The sequence below is a fragment of the Netta rufina genome (assembly GCF_964035555.1).
Source record: "Netta rufina genome assembly, chromosome: 30".
NCBI classification, from domain to species: Eukaryota; Metazoa; Chordata; class Aves; order Anseriformes; family Anatidae; genus Netta; species Netta rufina.
The window spans coordinates 1,232,199-1,250,303 of record NC_140154.1 but is presented as its reverse complement, the minus strand read 5'-3'; the positions used below and the strand labels follow the sequence as shown (position 1 = coordinate 1,250,303).

The 18,105-nt window shown below is 63.4% G+C and overlaps 1 protein-coding gene across 1 annotated transcript; it reads right to left on the bottom strand.

Moving 5' to 3' along the window:
• Window positions 1-10,566: 10,566 nt before the first annotated feature.
• Window positions 10,567-17,335, bottom strand: ENDOU (endonuclease, poly(U) specific; the record flags this gene model as incomplete). Its single annotated transcript, XM_084303510.1, has 9 exons — window positions 10,567-10,681; window positions 11,137-11,279; window positions 11,578-11,684; window positions 11,776-11,889; window positions 11,983-12,182; window positions 12,295-12,466; window positions 12,723-12,764; window positions 12,943-13,077; window positions 17,278-17,335. The coding sequence occupies 9 exons, from the start codon at window positions 17,333-17,335 to the stop codon at window positions 10,567-10,569; spliced, it is 1,086 nt and encodes a 361-aa protein (XP_084159636.1).
• Between the last annotated feature and the right edge of the window lie 770 nt (window positions 17,336-18,105).

The window sequence follows — 18,105 nt, the reverse complement described above, 5'->3', positions numbered from 1 at the left end:
CACCACCGGCCACAGCCGGGCTGCTGCTCCCCTCTCCCTCTCCCCCAGAGATGCTCCCGGAGGTGGCTTCGCCCTGCACATTTCCAGCACCAGGGACAAACATTTGCTGAGCCCCCAGAGCTCAGCTTGCCCCCTCCTCAGGGTGGGAACCCCAAGCCCCTCCGGCCCCTCAGGTTGCCCAGTTGCCGTCCCAGGGCAGCAGAGGGTCCAGCTCCAGAGGTGGGAATGATGTGGGCCACCCCCAGAAGACCCCCGGGGCTGCTCCCCACCCGAGGGAGACCCGTGCCACCGTATCTGCCCTATTAAGATCTCCGTGACAGTCCCTCCTCGGCTCGTCCCCGCTGCCCTGCTCCTCAGCCACAGCCCTCAGACCCAAAACCAGCAGGCGACGGTCACGGATCGTGGCACCTCGCTGCAGGATGCTCGGCCCTTCAGAGCACAAATATCCCGGACTCGAGAGCTGAAACAGGAGCCACCGGGGCCGCGTCTTCTTCGGGTTTGTAGAGTACCTGCCACGATCCGCGTTCCCAAGACATCCTGCCAAAAGAAGCGTGTCTTAATTCCCCGTTTTATTTATTATTTACTTGGGGTGGGGTGTGTGTGGGGGGGGTGCGTGTCTAATTTATTTCCCTCTGTTTTCCATGAAACGTGGAACGTGCTGAAGAACCTCCTCATTTTCCGGTTGACTTCCAAGTGCTTAGTTGGAGTTAGCTTTGTGGAGACGTGTGGTTTTTGCAGTGCCGTTGCTCCAGGATTATTTATTAGCCATTATTTATTTAATTTATTTCCCTCCTGCCCCGGCGGTCTATCTCCTGGTGACTGAACCAAGTACTTTAGCCGAGGGCTTGCATATTTAATGGTGAACTCCATATTTAACGTTGCCATTTCTCGTCTTTTGGATGGTGCCCAGCAGCTCCCGACTCGTCCCCTGTATTTCTATGAGCAATAACTTTTAAAGGCTATGCAACTATTTTTGTTTTCAAGAAAATGCAGGCAACTATTTTTGAAATCCCCACTGGCCTCGCGAGCCCGGCTGGCCAAACCTCACTCTTTTACCGAGGTGTTTTGTACAGAGTTGGGAATTTGGAGAGGATTTGCGCTCCGGAGGTCCCTGCCCAGCCCCTGGATCCCGGGGCTTGTTTCCTTTTGTACTGAGAGCAAATGTTTATCCTTTTGTAAAGAAAGCAGAATTGGGTTTTTAGCTCAAATAAAGTTGTGGTCTTGTTTGAAGCAGCATCACCGCGGGGCTGTCGTCTCCTTGTCTGTGGTCCTCAGCGTGGCGACGCGGGCTGCCTGGCGGGGAAACCAGAGGGACACGGGGAGTTTTGATCCCAAACCCCCCATGCTGGGGTCCAGCTGGGATCCCTGACCGTGGGGTTGGGCTCCGTGTCCTGCTGGGAGCCGGGAAGGTCCCCAGGGGTGGCAGGAGCTGGGTGGCACCGTGCTCCCCTACGGGGTGGTGGCATTTAGCATCCAGCTGCTGCTGTTGGCTCTGCCCCGGGGCTCTTCTCGCTGTCCCTGACACATCGGTCATCTGCAACTGGTTTTCATGGGCTGCACACCACAAACATGCTCACACACATGTTGGTGTGTGCCCAAACACACGTGTGGACTCGCTCACACACATGGGGACCTCTCCATGCGCCCCAGCAGCCACGCGTGCGCCCCGCAGCCGCGCTCACGCAGAAATCTCACACGTGCACGGCAGCACTTTGCACGCTGGCACACCATCCTCTTGCTGCATGTGTGCACACGCAGGAGGTCGCCAAAACGTGCACACACACACGCAGGTGTGCACGCACCAACGTCCCGGTTTCACCCCGGCCACGTGCGAGGCGCGCATCGCCCTGCCCGCGCTCGGCGCTGTGCTCGCCGGCGCCTGCCTTGCCCAGCTGTGCTCAAATCCTGGAGCAGCTCCTGGCTGCCGCTGGGGCCTCTCGTCCCCGCCGTCCCCTCGCACGGGGACCTGAGTGCCACGTGTCCCCCGCGCCGCTCGGAGCCTCCCCGTCCCCCCCCAAGCCCCACGCCGGCTGCTGCACGGAGCCCGGTGGGAGCCGCCAAGCGCCTCGTCCCCGCAAGCTGTGCACGGCGAGGGGGCTCTCCGGGGGGGCCCGCAGCTGCAGCTCTGCTGCTAAGGGATGGGGGGACGTGCAGGCAGGCGTGGAGGCCTCCTGTGTCCCCTAAGCAAGAGGGAACCCCCCCACGCAGGGGTCTTACCCTGCCCCAGGCTGTGAGTGCGGTGGGCTGGGGGTTATTGCAGCCGGCAGAGAGGGTGAGACCCCCCCGTGGTGACCCCTGCAAGGATGCTGGGGCAGCAGTGAAGGGAAAAACAGCCTCTGGCTGTGGCAATGCTGCCAGCTCAGCGCTGGTGCCCAGAGTCCAGCTGTGCCCCGGCCCCCCCGGCCCCCCTCAGCACCCTTCGGTGGCCAAACTCATCTCCAAAACGCCGGGAGCTGCGCCAGGCTGTGGCCGAGGCCACTGTGCTTGTGCACGGTCCCTTGTGAGCTCACGGCCATTCCCTGGTGCCTTGGGGGGGCTCTTGGGCTTGGGGGGACACTTGGGGGGGTGCCCTGGTGTCTCTGCAGCATGCAGAGGCTTCGCCCTCTGCTCAGGCTTTGGGGACAGCAGTGCCACTTGTCACCATCCCTGGCGAGGACGTGAAGCCACGGTGGGCACCACGGTGCGAGGAGAGCAGGGTCCCTGCCCCATGAGTTTAGCCCATCAGGAGCACTTACCCGGCCTTAATGACTAATTAGCATCCAGCACAAAGGCTCCTTTGTTAAAAACTCCCCCTGTCCCATGCCGGGTCGCAGCTGGGGCGGGAGGATGCTCCTTTGGGAAGGACCAGGGAGGCTGGAGCAGGGGGTGGTCCGTCCTCCCCTCCTGCATCTCAGCGTGATGGGAGAGCATCTCCCATGGGAAACGGCTCCGTGTGGGGTGGTGGGACCCCAGGTTTGGTGTGGTGGAGATCACACACAGGTGCCAGGCTTTCTGGAGGTCCCCCAGCTGGAAGCACTTGGGGACGGAGATGTCCCAGAGCTTGGAGACCGCGTGTGCCCCAGCGTGGGTCAATAACGGGGCGAAAGGAGAGGAATTCGGGAGGGAAATGAGGCTCAGAAATAACCACAGCAAACCTGGCGGAGCTCTGCACAACCTCTAGGACTTCCAAAGCTTTGCTTGAAGCCCACTTGATCTCCGTCCTGGGGTCAGTGGTGCTCGGGGAAGGGGACACCCCAGCTCGCCCTGGAACAGCCGTGGTTGGAGCAGCTCCGAGGGTCCTGGCTGCGAGTCGCCCTGGTTTCCCCAGCGGGGTGGGAGAGCCCCGAGCCGTATAATTGCTAAGCCTTTTTAAAACCCAGCTTTAAAAGCTGTAATTCTGATATTGTTTGTAATCTGATAACGCCGTGAGCCACTGAGCTCCTAATGTGGCCGGCTTGGGAAGCCACGAGGCTTTTCCCACTAAGCCGAACTCTCAGACGGTCGGTTCTCGAGTTAATCGTCTTTCCCCCCGTGGGGACATCAGATTTTGGCAGCTAACTTTCTTGCTGATGAGTGCGGGGCCGGTGGGCGAGGAGCTGCACGTGGTCCCAAGGGGACAAGGTGGTGGCACCCCGTTGAGCCCCGGGGGGTTTGGGACGTGGCTTGTCTGCCCCCAAAAGGGCACTGAGGGTTCGATGGGGGCTTGTGCAAAGCTGGGACCCCCGGGCACATGTGCGTGGCACAAAGCAACCCAAAAAGACGTTGTTTGGACATCTGTCCAGCAGCACAGCAAGCCCTGGAGAAGCTCCAAATGGGGTCTGGAACAGGCAGGAGGGACCCCAAAAGCCAGGCTGGAGGAGAGGAGCCAGAGAGGGGCTTCGTGCCGAGCACCTCACAGCATGGGCGAGGGATCTCCGTGGGGTAGACGTGTCCCCAAACCCTGCAGCTCCCGTGGGTGTTCTCCCAGCTGGTGGGCTCGAAGGGAACGGGACCTGAGGGATTTGGGAACAGACCAGCCCCTGGAGGGATCTCATCTCCCTCGATTCAGGGGTTTGGAGAGCACCCGGAGCTCCTCAGGACATCCCTGCAGCTGCTCCCCGACCCCAGACCCCCTCAGGGCTGCCCCACTGCCCTGCTACATCCCCCCCATACCCTGCTTTGGGGCCAGGTCCCCTCCCCGTGTCCCCCCAGCCCCGTGGGGGTCCCCATCCCGCCGGCTCCTGCCAGCGTGGGGCGGGGAATTCGCGCAAATCCCGGCGCTGGCTCCTCTGAGCCCCTAAGCTCTCCGCTGCGCTCCAGATCAGCCGCGCTTCAATCTGTTTGCAAAGCTGTACAGAGTGTTTACGCAGCGGGGCCGGGGCCAGGGGATTAGGGCCGGCGTTCCCCCGGCATCTGCTCGGTCCATCCCGCATCTCCGGAGCATCCCGCATCCCGGGACCGTCCCGCATCCCGGGGAGCATCCCACCTCAGCCAGCGTTCCCAGGGCTGGGAGCACCTCGTTGAGGGAAGCGGGGAGCTCCGGGGGTGCTCCGTGTCCTCCTGGCACCCAAGGGGATCGCCCTGTTAGGGGACACCAAGGTCCTGCCCCAGTGGTGTTGTGGGGGGGCTCTGGGCTGGGTGGGCAAGGGACCAAGGGCTCCGTTCTGAGGTTGCAGCGTGCAGCAGCTCCTTCACCCCCAGCTCCCACCGTCCTCCCCCATGTGGGGGTCTCAGAGCCCGTCCTTGGACCACGAAGGACATTTTTGGGGTGTCCCAAAAGGGCTCAGGTCTGGTGCCCCACATAGGGCGAGGAGAAAACCTGCTCCACATTTTGGGCAGCCCCAGCCCCAATGCCTGCAATGACAGCTGCCACGCACTGGCCAGCACACAGGCATTTCTTTTATTTTTTAATTTATTTTATTATTATTATTATTATTTTATACAAGTTCAGGAACCTCCCTGCTTAATCCCCAGCAGATAAACTAACAGCGGGGAGATTTGGAGTTATTGACGAAGTCTTGCTGCTCGGCTGAGATTAGAGCTCTGCTTAATCTTGTAGCAGGAGGGTTTGGGGACGGTTTAATCAGAATTTGTACAGCAATAATCCCGTCTTTAAACTCGTCCCTGGCCCAATCCCCCCCCCCCAAATTGTAATCGGGCGGGGGGCTCTCCCATGAAGAGGTCCCCGGGGGTGTTTCCAGCCGGAACGATGCTCGGGGGGTCCCAGATTTGGATGCCCGGAGGTTGGAGCTGAGGAGAGGAGGGTGCTGAAGCACCTTTGCATGCACCTTTGGGTGCTTCTGGCTCTGCCAGCCCTTCCCAGGAGGGGAAACTGAGGCACGGAGCCCCGCAGGGCGGTGTGGGGGGCTCCCGAGCTGCCCAGCACGAAGCAGAGCGGCTTCCCCACGCCAGGGGATGGGGACTGGTGCTGGTACAGAGCGGTGGGAAGAGGCCCCCAAAATGCAGGATGCTGTGGCAATGGGGCAGAGCGACCCCAAAATCCAGCCCAAAGCTTGGGGTCTCAGCTGGGCGATGGGTCCTGAGCCAGCAGCCGTGCCCGGGATGCCTGAAGGGCTGCAGGACGTGCCGAGGACCCCCCCCTAACTCAGAAATAAAACACAAACCCCCCGCAAACCGGCTCGCTGGCAGCATCCAGAGCCCTCCAAACTTCGCCACGGCGCCCGAAACCTCTCCCCGCGCCCCTCCGTGCCTCAGTTTCCCCCCCCAGGGAAATGGGCAGAGGCTCCGGCGCTCGCCTGGCGGGGGCTGCGGCCGCCTTTGTGCGTCTCCATCCCTTTCAGGGAGCACAAAGAGGGGACCCGGCGGCACAGATGGACCCTTTCAGAGGGGAGCGGGCTCCTTTCTCCGTCTGCCACGCCGGGGCTCTGCCTTCCGTCGCAATCCCCCTTAATTGAATCCGCACTTTCATAGCTCATTACCCCCCTGATGGATTGGATTAGCCGGGGCTGCAGCCCGCTGCCACCGCCGCCGCCGCACGGCCTCGCCGGGGAACAGTTGGCTGCTCCGCGGCCCCCGCGGGGAGCCCGTGCGCCCGGCTTCGGGGCGAGGGGCTTGGGGGGGGGCACAATCGGGTCCCGGCCGTTAGCCCGAGCCCACCGGCAAGGGACGCGGCCACCGCGTGGCTCCCCAACGGCCAGGGCCAGCTGCGGGCCGGCAGTGCCAAAATCCTCGCCCTGCTCGCCGTGCCGCGGCCACCCCCTCCGCTTGGTCCCCCCCGATCCGCTCTGAACCCCCCCACACCCCGGTGAAGCTCTGGGGTCTTTTTTATCCCCCGGTGGCATCAATTAGTTCGTGGGGAGGGCGTCCCAGGAGGGGCGAAGCAGCTCCGAATATCTCCGGGTTTGGAGCAGCCACCCTGCACCTCGGGTGGTTTGGAGACGAGGGGGCTCGGACCCGCACGTGGGGCAGGGTCCTGGCACGTGCCGGTCCCCCCCCCCCATATTTAATAACCCCATAAGGGATAACCCCATAAGGGACAACCCCATATGGGATAACGGCCTCGGCTGCCGCTCGTTAACCCCTGCTCCGAGGCCGCCTGCCCCAGCCCAGCTGTCAGCGATGCCCCTGCTCCGGGGGGGGCTTGGTTCTCCCCCCACCCCATCGCTCTGTTTGCCCCCCCAAGGGGGAAGCAAAATGAGGATTTTCCACCCTTTCCACCCCGGCTAAGCTCCTAGCTGCACCCCAGCAGGATTCGACCCCACTCCTTCATCCCCAAGTGGGCTGGGGGAGAGGGGGGGACACCGCCCCCGGGACCCTTCTATGTGGTTACCTTTTTTTTTTTGGGGGGGGGGGGGTCATTTTCCCATCTGCTCATGCTCAGCTCAGGGACAGTGAATTTCTGAGCCCTCCCCAAGCTTCCCGTGCTCGGGACATCATCTCCATCCGGCACCAGGCTTGGCGTGGAGCCTCAGGGATGGGGCAGAGCTGCTGGGGGGGGTCAATTTCTGCCCCCCCCCCAAGGGGCTGAGCAAAAGGAGCTGGATGCAGCACCCGCAGGGCTCGTGGCCGCATCCGTGCCGTTTTTTTTTGTTTTTTTTTTTTTTTTCACAGGAGGGTCCCAGCGACGACGAGGGGCGATGAGGAGGGGGCTGGAGAGCCGGCTCCGACATCTGATCGCCGCGGATGAAAAAAAAAGGAAAAAAAAGAAAAAAAAAAAAAGTGCCCGAGGCATAAATGGTTTAGCATTTTCCCCTCCGCACCCTCATCCTCTTAGCGAGCCGCGGGCAGCCCCGGCGGGCTCCCCCACCAGATGTGGCCGGAGTCCCATCGGGGCAGTTAGCGCCGGATCGCTTACGGGAAGGGATTAGAGAGCCTCCACTTAGAGTCCCGGTCCCCAAGGCCTTTGGGATTAGGATATAATCCAGCAGGCTTTGCTCTGTAGGGGCTCGGGTGGAGCTGGGACCCTCCTCATCCTCGCTTTGCCCTCCCCGAAGGCGCGGAGGTGTCGGGCTCCTGGTGCCACCCCGCGCTCGTCCCCTCGTCCTGGCCTTTTGGTGGCGGGGAAGGGAGCGGAGAAGCAGCTCCCGGCCATGGATGAGAGGGTTGGAGACCCAAATTCGCAGCAACCCTTCACCAAAATTTGGGCGGGGAGGGGTCTTGCTTGAATCTGAGCAGCTCAGATCACCCAGGGGAATGGTTTGGGCACGGGCGTCCTGTGGGGGAGATGCTCCAGCAGCCCCTCCGGAGGATGCCCATGCCCAAAAAGCCTCTCTTCAGGGGTTCACCTCCCCCTTACATCAGGAGGGGGCACCTCTGCCAAGGAGGGATTTTTGGGGAGGGGGGGGACACGAGGGGACAGCCCCTTTCCTCCTCGGAGCAGGGAGCAGAGGGCAGCGGAGCCCCGAGCCTCTCCGGGAGCTCAGCTGCCGCGCTCAGCCTCGCGCCCCCCGGCCCCCCGCGAGCCCCCCGGCCGCGGCTGCGCTCAGGTGGGGGACGCCGCCGTGCTGCCCCCCCCCCACGAGAGCATCCATCGGCCCCATCGGACGCAGAGCTGGGGTGGAGGGAGGGGGAAAGCGAGTCCCCGAGCTGGCAACAGATGGCTGGAGGCAGCTTGCTGACACCTGCCCCTCCTCTCCACCCCTCTCCTGCCCCTTCCCTTTCTTCCCCGCTCGTTTTGTTCGGTTTCCCAACGCTCGGGGGGGGAAGCTGGAGGGTCCCCCTGTGCCCCCCCCCCAGGGCAGAAGGGGCAGGAGGATGAGAGGGGATGTGGTGGTGGCACTAAGGAGGGACTGGGGGTCCTCAAATTGGGGGTGACACCGCCGTCCCCTCCTGCAGCGCAAGGTGCCCAGTGGGGTGGACTTGGGGGACCCCTTTTGGTCCCCAAGGGGTCTGCTGGGTCCTCGGCCGCATCCTGCTGGTCCTGTGGGTGCAGAAGGGCAGGATCGTGCCCACACCAACCTGCTGGGGGTTTTTGGGGTCCACTCAGCCCTCCCAGCTCTTCCCTGGAGCCTTCCCAGCTCACGGCTCGAGACCCGCAGCCGGCCGGGCGTGTGCCCACCTCGTTCCTCCTCGCTCCCCTCCTGCCTGCAGCAACCCGGGGATCCCAAATCCTTCTGGAAGCAGCTCCTCAGCACCACCCGAGCGTCTCCCAGCCCTGCACCCACCACCCCCACAAAGGCACAAGGTGGGTGACCCGTCCCTGCGGGGTTTCGCCTCCGTTCACCCCAAAAACGGGTGCAGGGAGGGCAGCCCCGGGGTGCCCAGCGACCGCGGGGGACCTGAGCTCTCCGTGCCGCCTGGGACCCTTCTGGATGGAGAGGGAAGAAGAGATCCTGGGATGGAGAGGGAAGGGGAATTGGGCAGCCCGGAGGCTGCTGCGTGGGGTGGCGAGGCCAGCGGGTGGGCACGCGTGGAGGATGGGGCTGGGGGGGGGAGCAGAACCAGGAGGAGGAGCTGGGTCCTGTGCCAGGGCAGCCCCGCAGCGATCATCCCCCCCCAAAAAACCACCAAAAAGCTTCAGGACGAGCTCCAGCGAGCACGAGGGTACCGGGGGCATCGCTGCCCCCCCCCCCCCGTGCCCTGCCCCACACAATCTGCCCCTTGCCACCCACCCCACCAGCACGGCACCTCCCCGAGCCCCCGGGCTGCTGCGTGCGTCCCCGGGGAGCGGTGCTGGGGTTGGTGAGGGGGGGGATCCAAGAGTGAGGAGCCCACCCGCACCCATCCCAAACGCATTTCTGTAAATCAAGCTCTGGCATGCCCCCCCCCCCGACCCCCCCAACCTCCTCTCACACCCCTCCTTTCCCCTGCGGCGGGGTTTGGGGGTCACCCGTGACCCCTGGCAGATGGCGCGGGGACGCCCACCCCTTCCCCAGCCGCGGTGGCAGCCGGCCATCTGTCGGGCAGCTCAAATCTCAGCGCTCCTCAGCATCCCCTCCCCAGGCACCCACCGGCGCTGCTGCAAGCCCAGGGGGTGCAGGAAAGCAGCCGGGGGGGGGGCACGGATAAAATGACACGCGAGCCAACACCCCCGAGAGGGTGGCCGCCCTGCCCACGGCACCCGAATCGCCAAGGGGAGGAGGAGAGGGTGCACGTGTGGGGAAAAGGATGGGGTCTGGGCAGCTCAGGGGGCTCAAGCAGCAAGGGGGTGGTAGGGGTCTTTGTCAGCCCCCCCCAAGGGTGGTGGGACAACGTGGGGAGGTGGGGAACAGAGCTCCACGGATGCCATCTCCTTTGGTTGAGCTGCCCACAGGGTCTGGGATTTGTGCCCCCGAGCGCAGGAGATGTTGGGGTGCCCGTGCTCAGAGAGCCCCCAGGAGCCTGGAGCAGCCCCAGTTCTGTGCTGGGAATGGGGGCCACTGGGGAGAGCCCCCCCGGAGAGCACAGCTGGGCTCCGGGAGGAGGGTGCACCTTCTGCAGACCCCGATTCCCCTGTGACGGTCCCCAGGGACGCAGCCGTGGGCGCACAGCAGCCCCGTGGGTCCCCAAGTGGGGTAATTCCTCGGGGCAGGACCCGTCAGCAGCTGCCCAAGGACCATGGGGGGGTCTTCTTGGGGTCCCCGATGGAAGGGAGCAGCCCCGCACTCTTTATCCGTTTGCACACGCATTTATACACGCGCTGATGGGGTAAAATAAGAGCAGGGGATGGGGAGGATGGGGTGGCCCCAGGGGAAAGGCGATTTGGGGAGCACCTGGCAGCACCCAGGGGTCCCAACACCCACCCTATCCATGGGGCTGGGGCATGGGGGGGGGGCTGGCAGAGCTGCTGCTGCCCACGGCACATCCCTCGGGGCACAGCAGGGTCTCCAACACCGAGGAGGTGACCGCATTTCCTTCCAGGGTCAGTATTTATTCCGCTCGGGGGGGCCTCCTCTTTCCACTGCGGGTCCCTCTCTGCCCCCTGCTCTCTTGCCACGACCGGGCGATGCATCACTGGGAGGTACTGGGGCTGCTGCCTCCCTCCCCTCGCTGCCTCCACGCGGGCCACAGCCACCTCCGTCCTGCCCCACGTCGGTCCCGGGGCTCCCCATCTCTCACGGGGGGACAAATCCTGCCCCACACGGGGGATCCGTGGCGAGGGGCAGCCCAGGGCCCCGGAGCAGTGGGGCTGCGGCCGCCCCGTTCCTCCCAGCCGGGATGGGGGCAGCCTCAGGGCGAGATCACGTAGGCGGTGGCGATGTATTTCTTGCCAGGGCCGTAGGTGGACTTGGTCCAGGTGTAGGTCTGGATGCTGATGCTGTGGCCACCCAGGCTCAGGTGGCATCTGTGGGGACACACAGGGGACACACGTGCCACTCTTGAGCCCCAGGTTCACTTCTCCCCCCTCCCCAAAGCTCTCCCGGTGTCCCCACATCCCAACCCTGAGCCCCACGCTCACCTCTCCTTCGTCCCGAAAGATCTCCCGGTGTCCCCACGTCCCCCATCCCATCCCAATCCCACCCCTGACCCCCACACTCACCTTTACCCCATCCCAAAAGCTCTCCCGGTGTCCCCATGTCCCCATCCCGATCCCACCCCTGCGCCCCACGCTCACCTCTCCTCCCTCCCCAAAGCTCTCCCGGTGTCCCCACGTCCCCCATCCCACCCCAATCCCACCCGTAACGCCCCCAAAAACCGTGCTGAGTGCCCAGGGGCTGACTCGGCTGCTCCGTGGGGAGCAGGAGGGCTCGGTGGCAGGAGGACAGACGGACGGACAGACGGACACGGCGCCGTACTTACGCCCTCCCAGGACGGGCGATGAAGCACAAGGTGTAGACGCCGAACTCGAACTCGGGGCTGCAGCCGATGAACGCGGAGCCCACCTCCTTGTAAAAGCCGTCCCAGCTGAACTGCAGCCCCAGCACGTCGGGGTAGGAGTCCCACTGCAGGGCAGGGGAAGGGGGATCGGGGGCTGAGACCCTCGGAAGCCAAGCAAAACCCTCGTGTGGCCTCTCCAGGAGGCTCCCAGCCTCACTCCTGCTCCTGTCTGGGAGCTTCTTTTGCCCTTTGCAACCACTTTCTCCAGATCTCCCCACCCTGCTTCCACCCCAAAGTCCACGTAGGGGGGCAGAGGGGTGAGCACCTCTACCCCATCCACCGGGGGGGTCCCCGTTTGCCCCCCTCGGGGTGCAGATGATGGAGCGAGGTCAGCCCAAACCCTCCCATGGTGGCAGCACTCACCGGCCCGTTGTAGTTGTGGCTGTAGTAGTTGACGAGTCCCTGCTTTTCCAGCAGGTAGAAGCGGATCCAGTTGTGAAACCCGCTCACTTGCCCTTTTTTAATCTCCCCTAGGCACAAACCAGACCCTGGGGTGAGCCGGGCACCCCCCCCCCCGCTGCCCAAACCCTGCCCCATCCCACCGGGACGCGCCGGCTCTACCCGAGAAGACGTGCTCGAAGCCGCTGGAGTCCTTCTCGCCGTTGCCTCGGGAGTAGAGGCCGAACCACATCTCCTTCAAATCCTCGAGGAACTCCTGCTCGGAGCCGTAGCGGTCTGCGGGCAAAGCAGAACAGGGAGGGAGGAGGGGAAATAGGAGCCGGGGGATCGACACGCGGCGACCCCGCTCCTCCCAAGCTCCACACTCACTTTTCTGATGGAGGAAAGCGAAGAGTTTCTTCATCAGCTCGGTCTTCATCACCTCCCGGAGGAAGGTGTCCTGCTCCCTCAGCTCCTCCGCCGTCACCTCCTCCTCCCGGCCCGTCGCCCGCTGGTAGTTGTCCAGCAGCCTGATGAAGCTGGCGTAGGTGGGTTTGGAGAAGAGCTTCTCGTTCACGAACGCGTAGAGCCTGGGGAGGGGGGGAGAGGAACCCTTTGGAGACCCTTTTGGACCCCTCTCCAGACGGCCAGGTCCCTTGGCACGTGGTGAGGGCGCTGGTGGCAGTGCCGGGGCGCACTCACGGCCGGGGGGAGCGATCCTCCTGGTCATCCGTCTCGTCGGGGGCAGCCCGGTACTGCGGGTTGATGGTGATGTCCTGGGGCCGGGCTTTGTTGTGATCGGCCCCGTAGAGCTGCTCGGAGACCTGCAGGAGCTCCTGGTCGCTGATGGCATCGCGGCTGCTGGAGAAACCCTCTGCGGGGAGAGGCGCGGGGTGACCGCAGGGCGCAGGGGGGTCCCAGCTGGCACCAACCCCACATTTTTGGGGCAAGAGCCTTCATTAAGTGAGAGGGGGACATCAGTCCTCGACCCCCAGGCTCAGCACCAGCACGCAGAGGCTTTGCACAAACGGTGGCAGCACCTCAAAGGTGCCAAAACCGCGCCGCCCCACGCTGTCGGCCCTGGGAGCAAGCAGCCCAGAGGCACACAGAGGGGACCCAGAGCCACTCACCGCCAGCATGCCTGCGTGCTGCTTCCTCACCCCATTCCCCACCTGCACAAAAACAAGAAAAAGGGCTCAGGGTGCTGGAGATGCAGGCTGGGGCTGCCCAGGACCACGCGCACAAGCGCACAGCGGCACAGGTGGGTGCCCGCACGGAACCAGCCCTTGGCACCCCACCGCCGGGCTCCAGCAGCCCCAGGGAGCCCCCTCCTCAGGCAGCAGTGCTCACCCGGTCGGCAGTGCTCGTAGTAGTCCTCGCAGCAGTTGTGGTGGCTCTCGCACTCGGCGTCGCAGTGGCACTCGTCCTCCTTGCTGTAGGGCTCCTCGCAGCGCCCCTTGCAGGAGTCGGGGGCCGTGTACAGCTCTTTGGGGGAGAGAAACAACAGCGTGGTCTGCGGGGTGCTCCAGGAGCCCTGCATCATCCATCCCTAAATCCGGGAGCATCTCTGCCTTCTGCCCAAGCTGCCGCGTGGCTCTGGGTCCTGGCTGGTGGCAGGGGACAGCATGGGGACACCGGTGCTGAGGGTGTCCAGGAGCAAGGAAAGGAGCGAGGAAAGGAGCCCCAGCCGCTCCAGAGCTGGGCCAATTCCTCATTCCCTGGACTGTGGGGATGCTGCAGCACCCCAACGCCCGTAGCTCAGCGCATTCCCTCCCTGCTCCCATCCTGGGGGAGCCAAAAGGACCAAGCTCCCGCCGTGAAGCTGTCCAGGATCTTTCCTTTCCCAACATTTTGGGGTGGCGTTTGGACCGGCTGAGTCCCCAGGACGCATCTCCACGGGTCACTCCCCTTCGGCCGCAGCCACGTGCCACGCCGGGGTCCCTGGCAGGTCGCTTGGCACGGGGAAGCGCCTTTTTGGCTCCCCACCACTAATTGCCTGCTCTGATTCACCCCGTTAACACCAGGCTTCGAGGCAGTGCCCCAGGCCCAGCCGTCCCCAGCGCGGAGGAGTGCCACATTCCAGACGCCTTCATTTTCTACCCGTCCACCAGTCCTTCCGCCACGCCGGGCAAACTGGGGCCTCCCCGCCGAACTATTTATGTGATGAATACGTCGGGCAGCCCGTGCTTTATTACGCGTTGTGGCGAAGCTAAAAATAACGCGGCGACTCAAGCCGTGCTCTGAATAGCACAAATGCCACCTCTCCGAGGGGCAAGGGCCGCCTGCTGCCAAGCAAATCGGGCTGTAGGGGACCGGGGTGGGACCAGAGGTTTGGTTTTAATTAAGGGACAACCAGGAGGCATCGTGCTTGGGGAAGGTGACTTTTTCTCTGCCCACTGCTTGACGATGCTCCTGATGAACGGGGCAGCCTGGGCACGACTTCCCCGACACCCCCTTGGTGCCGGCACCCCAAGGGATGTGCCAAGAGGCCATGCCCCGGACGAGCCAGCCTGCAAAGCGATCCCTGGAGGAGAGGGTGTTGCTTTCCCTTGCAAACCTGCAATCAGGCAGCAGCATAAACACGGCGAGCAACACCTCTGGGTGGCCTGCCTTCGGTTCCAGCAAGCGAAACGTGCCCACGGGGCAGATCCTGAGCCGGCAGTGTGCAGCCTGACCTCCGAGGTCACCCTGGGTGGCTCCTCTCTGCAGCCACTTTGCTTGCTCTGCTCTTTTCCGTTTTCCCCCCCACTATTTGTCGGTTTTGGGGACAGCAGAAACGTGGCCCTACAGGTGATGAGCTGGGAGGAAGAACCTCTTTGCCCCAGCAGCCCCTGTTGGCTGGTCTTGCTGCAAGGGCAATCCTGCTTGATTTCATGGGATGCTCCTTGAGGAAATTCACCCTCGGTGCTGTTTTAGTCCCATTTTTGCAGGGACAACTGGAAAGGGCTGTAAAGGGAAGGACCACCTGATGATTTTGGGGACAAGCATCGCTCGTGCACCCTGGTGTCACCCATCCATGCAGCAGGACAGCCAGGTCTGGATCCCCGGTGGGCACAGCAGCTGCAACCCCCATCACGCAGCACAGCACCCCTCTCCATCCCAAAAGCAGCATTTGGGCTAAGTCGGGCTGAATGACACATCCAGGCTCGTTTTCCAGCGGGAGGGATTGCGCAAGGCACAAAAGGAGCTGCCCACACACCAACCAGCACCAAGACGGTCACGGGGCGCGTGCTGCCCGAGCGTGTCGCAGCAAAACCCAGTACCAGGACGTGCAGTGACTCAGCCGAGCCTGGGAGCTCTGCAGATCCCTCGGAGGAGCGAGTTCAGCATCGGTTTCTACCACGAAAAACAGCAGCAACAAGCCAAGGCTTCTCCCAGCGCAGGGCACGGGGCTGACTGCAAGAAGCTGCTCGCCTCGCGGAGAGGTTCAAACCTAAACGGAGCCGAGCAGCTGCAGGGCAGCCTGGCACTCCTGGTGGTCAAATTAGAGGAGCTGCAGGAGATTTTGGGGAGAGAAAAGCTGGTGGGAGAGCTCACAGGGCTGGAGGAGGGCAGCTGGAGCAGGAGGACGTGGCCAGCCGTGCCCAAACACTGCTGGTGATGGGATCTGGGTGGGGGGACCCAGGACCATCCTCCTGCCCTCTCCTCCGAGCCATCGCCCCCTGGACCAGCCCCTGGTGTTCGGCCCTTCCCCAGCAGAAAGCTTCACTTGCCAGATGAGGCAAGTGGAGGCCAGATGTGGGTTTGGCAACCAAACCCTCGGAATGGCCCCCGGTGAGACGGGGCTCGCCCAGCCCACGGATATTCTCTGGGAAGCACCGAGCCAGACAAAAATCACCGTCAAATATCTCATTTTCAGCTCTCCAGCCAGGCCAGTCCCTGCCTGAACGCAGCTTTTGGACGGGAGCAAACGCGACTTCATTTCTGCCAGCAGGTTTTGATGGGGAGAACGCGGGCTATTTCCCGAGCAGCTCCGCTCCCCGAGGCGTGGGGAAACATTTTGGGGGTAATTGGGCAAAACCTCCAGCCACCGTCCTGCCTGGATGAGGATCGGGGTGGTTGTTACACCGCAGAGGTGCACCACGAGCAGCCAGAGATGCTCCCCAGCTCCTCGCTCCCCTGGGCAGGGGCTGGGGCCCCGCCGCCTCTCCACATCACTCCAGAGAGAAATTTGGGGTCCAGTTAGAGAGGGCTGCTCAGGGCCTCATCCAGGGACTTTGTCTGCCTTCAGGATCCCTCCACCTTCTCTCAGGGCCTTGAGGAAGGATCTCGGAGAAGAGCAAAGCTCCCCTTCGGCTGCAACCCCCTTCATCTCGTCCCAGGTCCCTCGCCCTGCCCCGCCGGCTGCTCCCCAGCTCCAGCACACCCCGGTGATGCTTCCAAGCAAGGACGGTTTCGGTGCTGGCGTTAAGCAAGACAAGAATACATCAAAGTGTCAGGGCAGCCCACCAGCTGGATTGCAAAAGCAGCAAGGATTGCAGCAGCAGCTCCTCTTCTGCACCTGCCTTGCAAAATTCCTCTCCGCTCACCTCCAGGCCAGATACAGCCTGCTGGCCACGTCAGAGAAGTGGTGAAACTCCCTTCTTGAGAAGGGATTACAGCTCGCATTTTATGTGAGAACACGGCCAGCACAACACCCGGCCACGTGCAGGATGCTCAAAACAAAGAGCCCCAAAGCCGATGCCCAGAAGCTGCTCCTCGGTGCATCATCGTGCCAAAACCAGAGGTTTTTTCCTGCTCGCCCACCCGAGCCCATCTCCAAACAGCCTTGGCTGAGCTCCACCTGCCTCGTGCTCCATCCCTGATGCCCCAGGAACCCCGTCCCGGGCTTGCTGCTCTGCCCCATCTCCTAAATCCCTTGTCCCACACGAACCACGTGCCCTTCTCCAGCCAGAGGCCCTGCCACACGCCAGCCAGCACCCGCGATGACGATCTCGGCGTGACGGATGGGATGACCAAACGCCGCCAAATCCACTTCCCGGAGCCACCCGACCTGCCCCACAGGATCCCAGCTCATGAGCTGGGAGCTGCCAGCACTTTTGGGGCTGTGCGGGCAGATCACAGCTCTCACTCGGCACCCTCAAGGCTTTGCTCACCGACCGAAAGCCGGGACCTGGCTCAGGATGAAACCAGGGCGAGAAGCAACTCGGTGCTGGGATCCCCAGTAAATCCCAGTGCGCTTCCAGCCCGGACACTGGGGTTGTGCCAGTATAGCCGCCCTGACCGGCCCGTGCCCAGCCCCAGGGCTGTGGGATGGGCTGTGTGGATGTGTTGGGCTGTCCGGGAGCACAGCGGAGCTTTGGTGGCTTTTTTGGGCAGTGCTTGTGATGGGCAAGGCACCCCAGCTCGTGCCGTGCTCTCCCTGCAGCCGACGGGTTCCCCTCCAGCATCGGCCAGGAGGATTGCGGGTAAGGTAGCGGGGAAATATTGCCTCCAATCCTCCCCCAGGATGCAGAGGATGGTGGATTTGGGTGAAGAAAGCCCAGCAGAATGCAGAGGGGAGCAACCAAGGGGGGGTCACAATGCAGCAAAGAGAAGGATGAAGCCCCCTCCTCTCCAGCTGAGCCCCCAGAGCCGGAGGAACCCCTCGACCACCACCCTCCACCCATTCCCCTACAAACCTCTGCTGGATCCGACCCTCAGCAAGCCCCCAGCCCCCTCCCCAAGCCGGGCCCTGCTACTCACGGCCGGCCACGCAGCCCAAGGCCATCCCCACCCCGACGAGGAGCATCCAGGGCTTCATCCTCCTGCGGGAGCTGAGCAGGGTGCTGGGGAGCACCCCGGAGAAGCCAGCTGGAAATGTGGGTGCTGCTCGGCGCTCCCTGCTATATGTGGGGCCCCGGGAGCCGAGGGAGGAGCCCGGTGCCACCGAGGAGCTCGCGGGCAGGCTGCGCCCCGACTTTGGCAAAGCTCGTTAGGCGCACGTCCTAATTACAGGCTGCCCGGAATGGGAGGAGGGCTGGTAAATCCAGCTCCCTGCGTTGCTCCACTCCTCGCGCCCGAGTTTCTCCCCCTGGGCAGTGATGGAGGAGCAAAGGGAAAGCTTCTGGGGAGGGGACTCCCTGCCCACAGCCCCCACATCCCCATGGATCAGTGCCACAACTCGGTCCCACCCTGGCACCTGGTGCTAAATCCCCTCCTGCCCCCTTGGCACCCTTCTACCCCCCGTTAATTGCAGGGATAACGACTTTTTGCACAGCCCCCAGCACAGCTCAGCACCACAGCTGCTTATGGGGCTCTGCTCCGAGCCCCAGCAGGAAAATATCCCAATCCCCTTCCTTCTGGGGGCTGGTGGGGTGCCCGCAAGCATCGCCCTTCCAGGAGAGCGATGGGACCGGCAGCACCCATTGGTGTGCACCTCAGGGTGCGCCTCGGCTGCTGCTTTCTGCCTCCTTTGCTTCCCATATGGCACCGGGGACTTCTCAGGGAGCCTCACCCGGAGCCTAAACCCCAGGGCCCAGCATTTTCCTGCTCCACAAACAAAACCCCCCTTGCTGCTGCACCTCCCCTGCC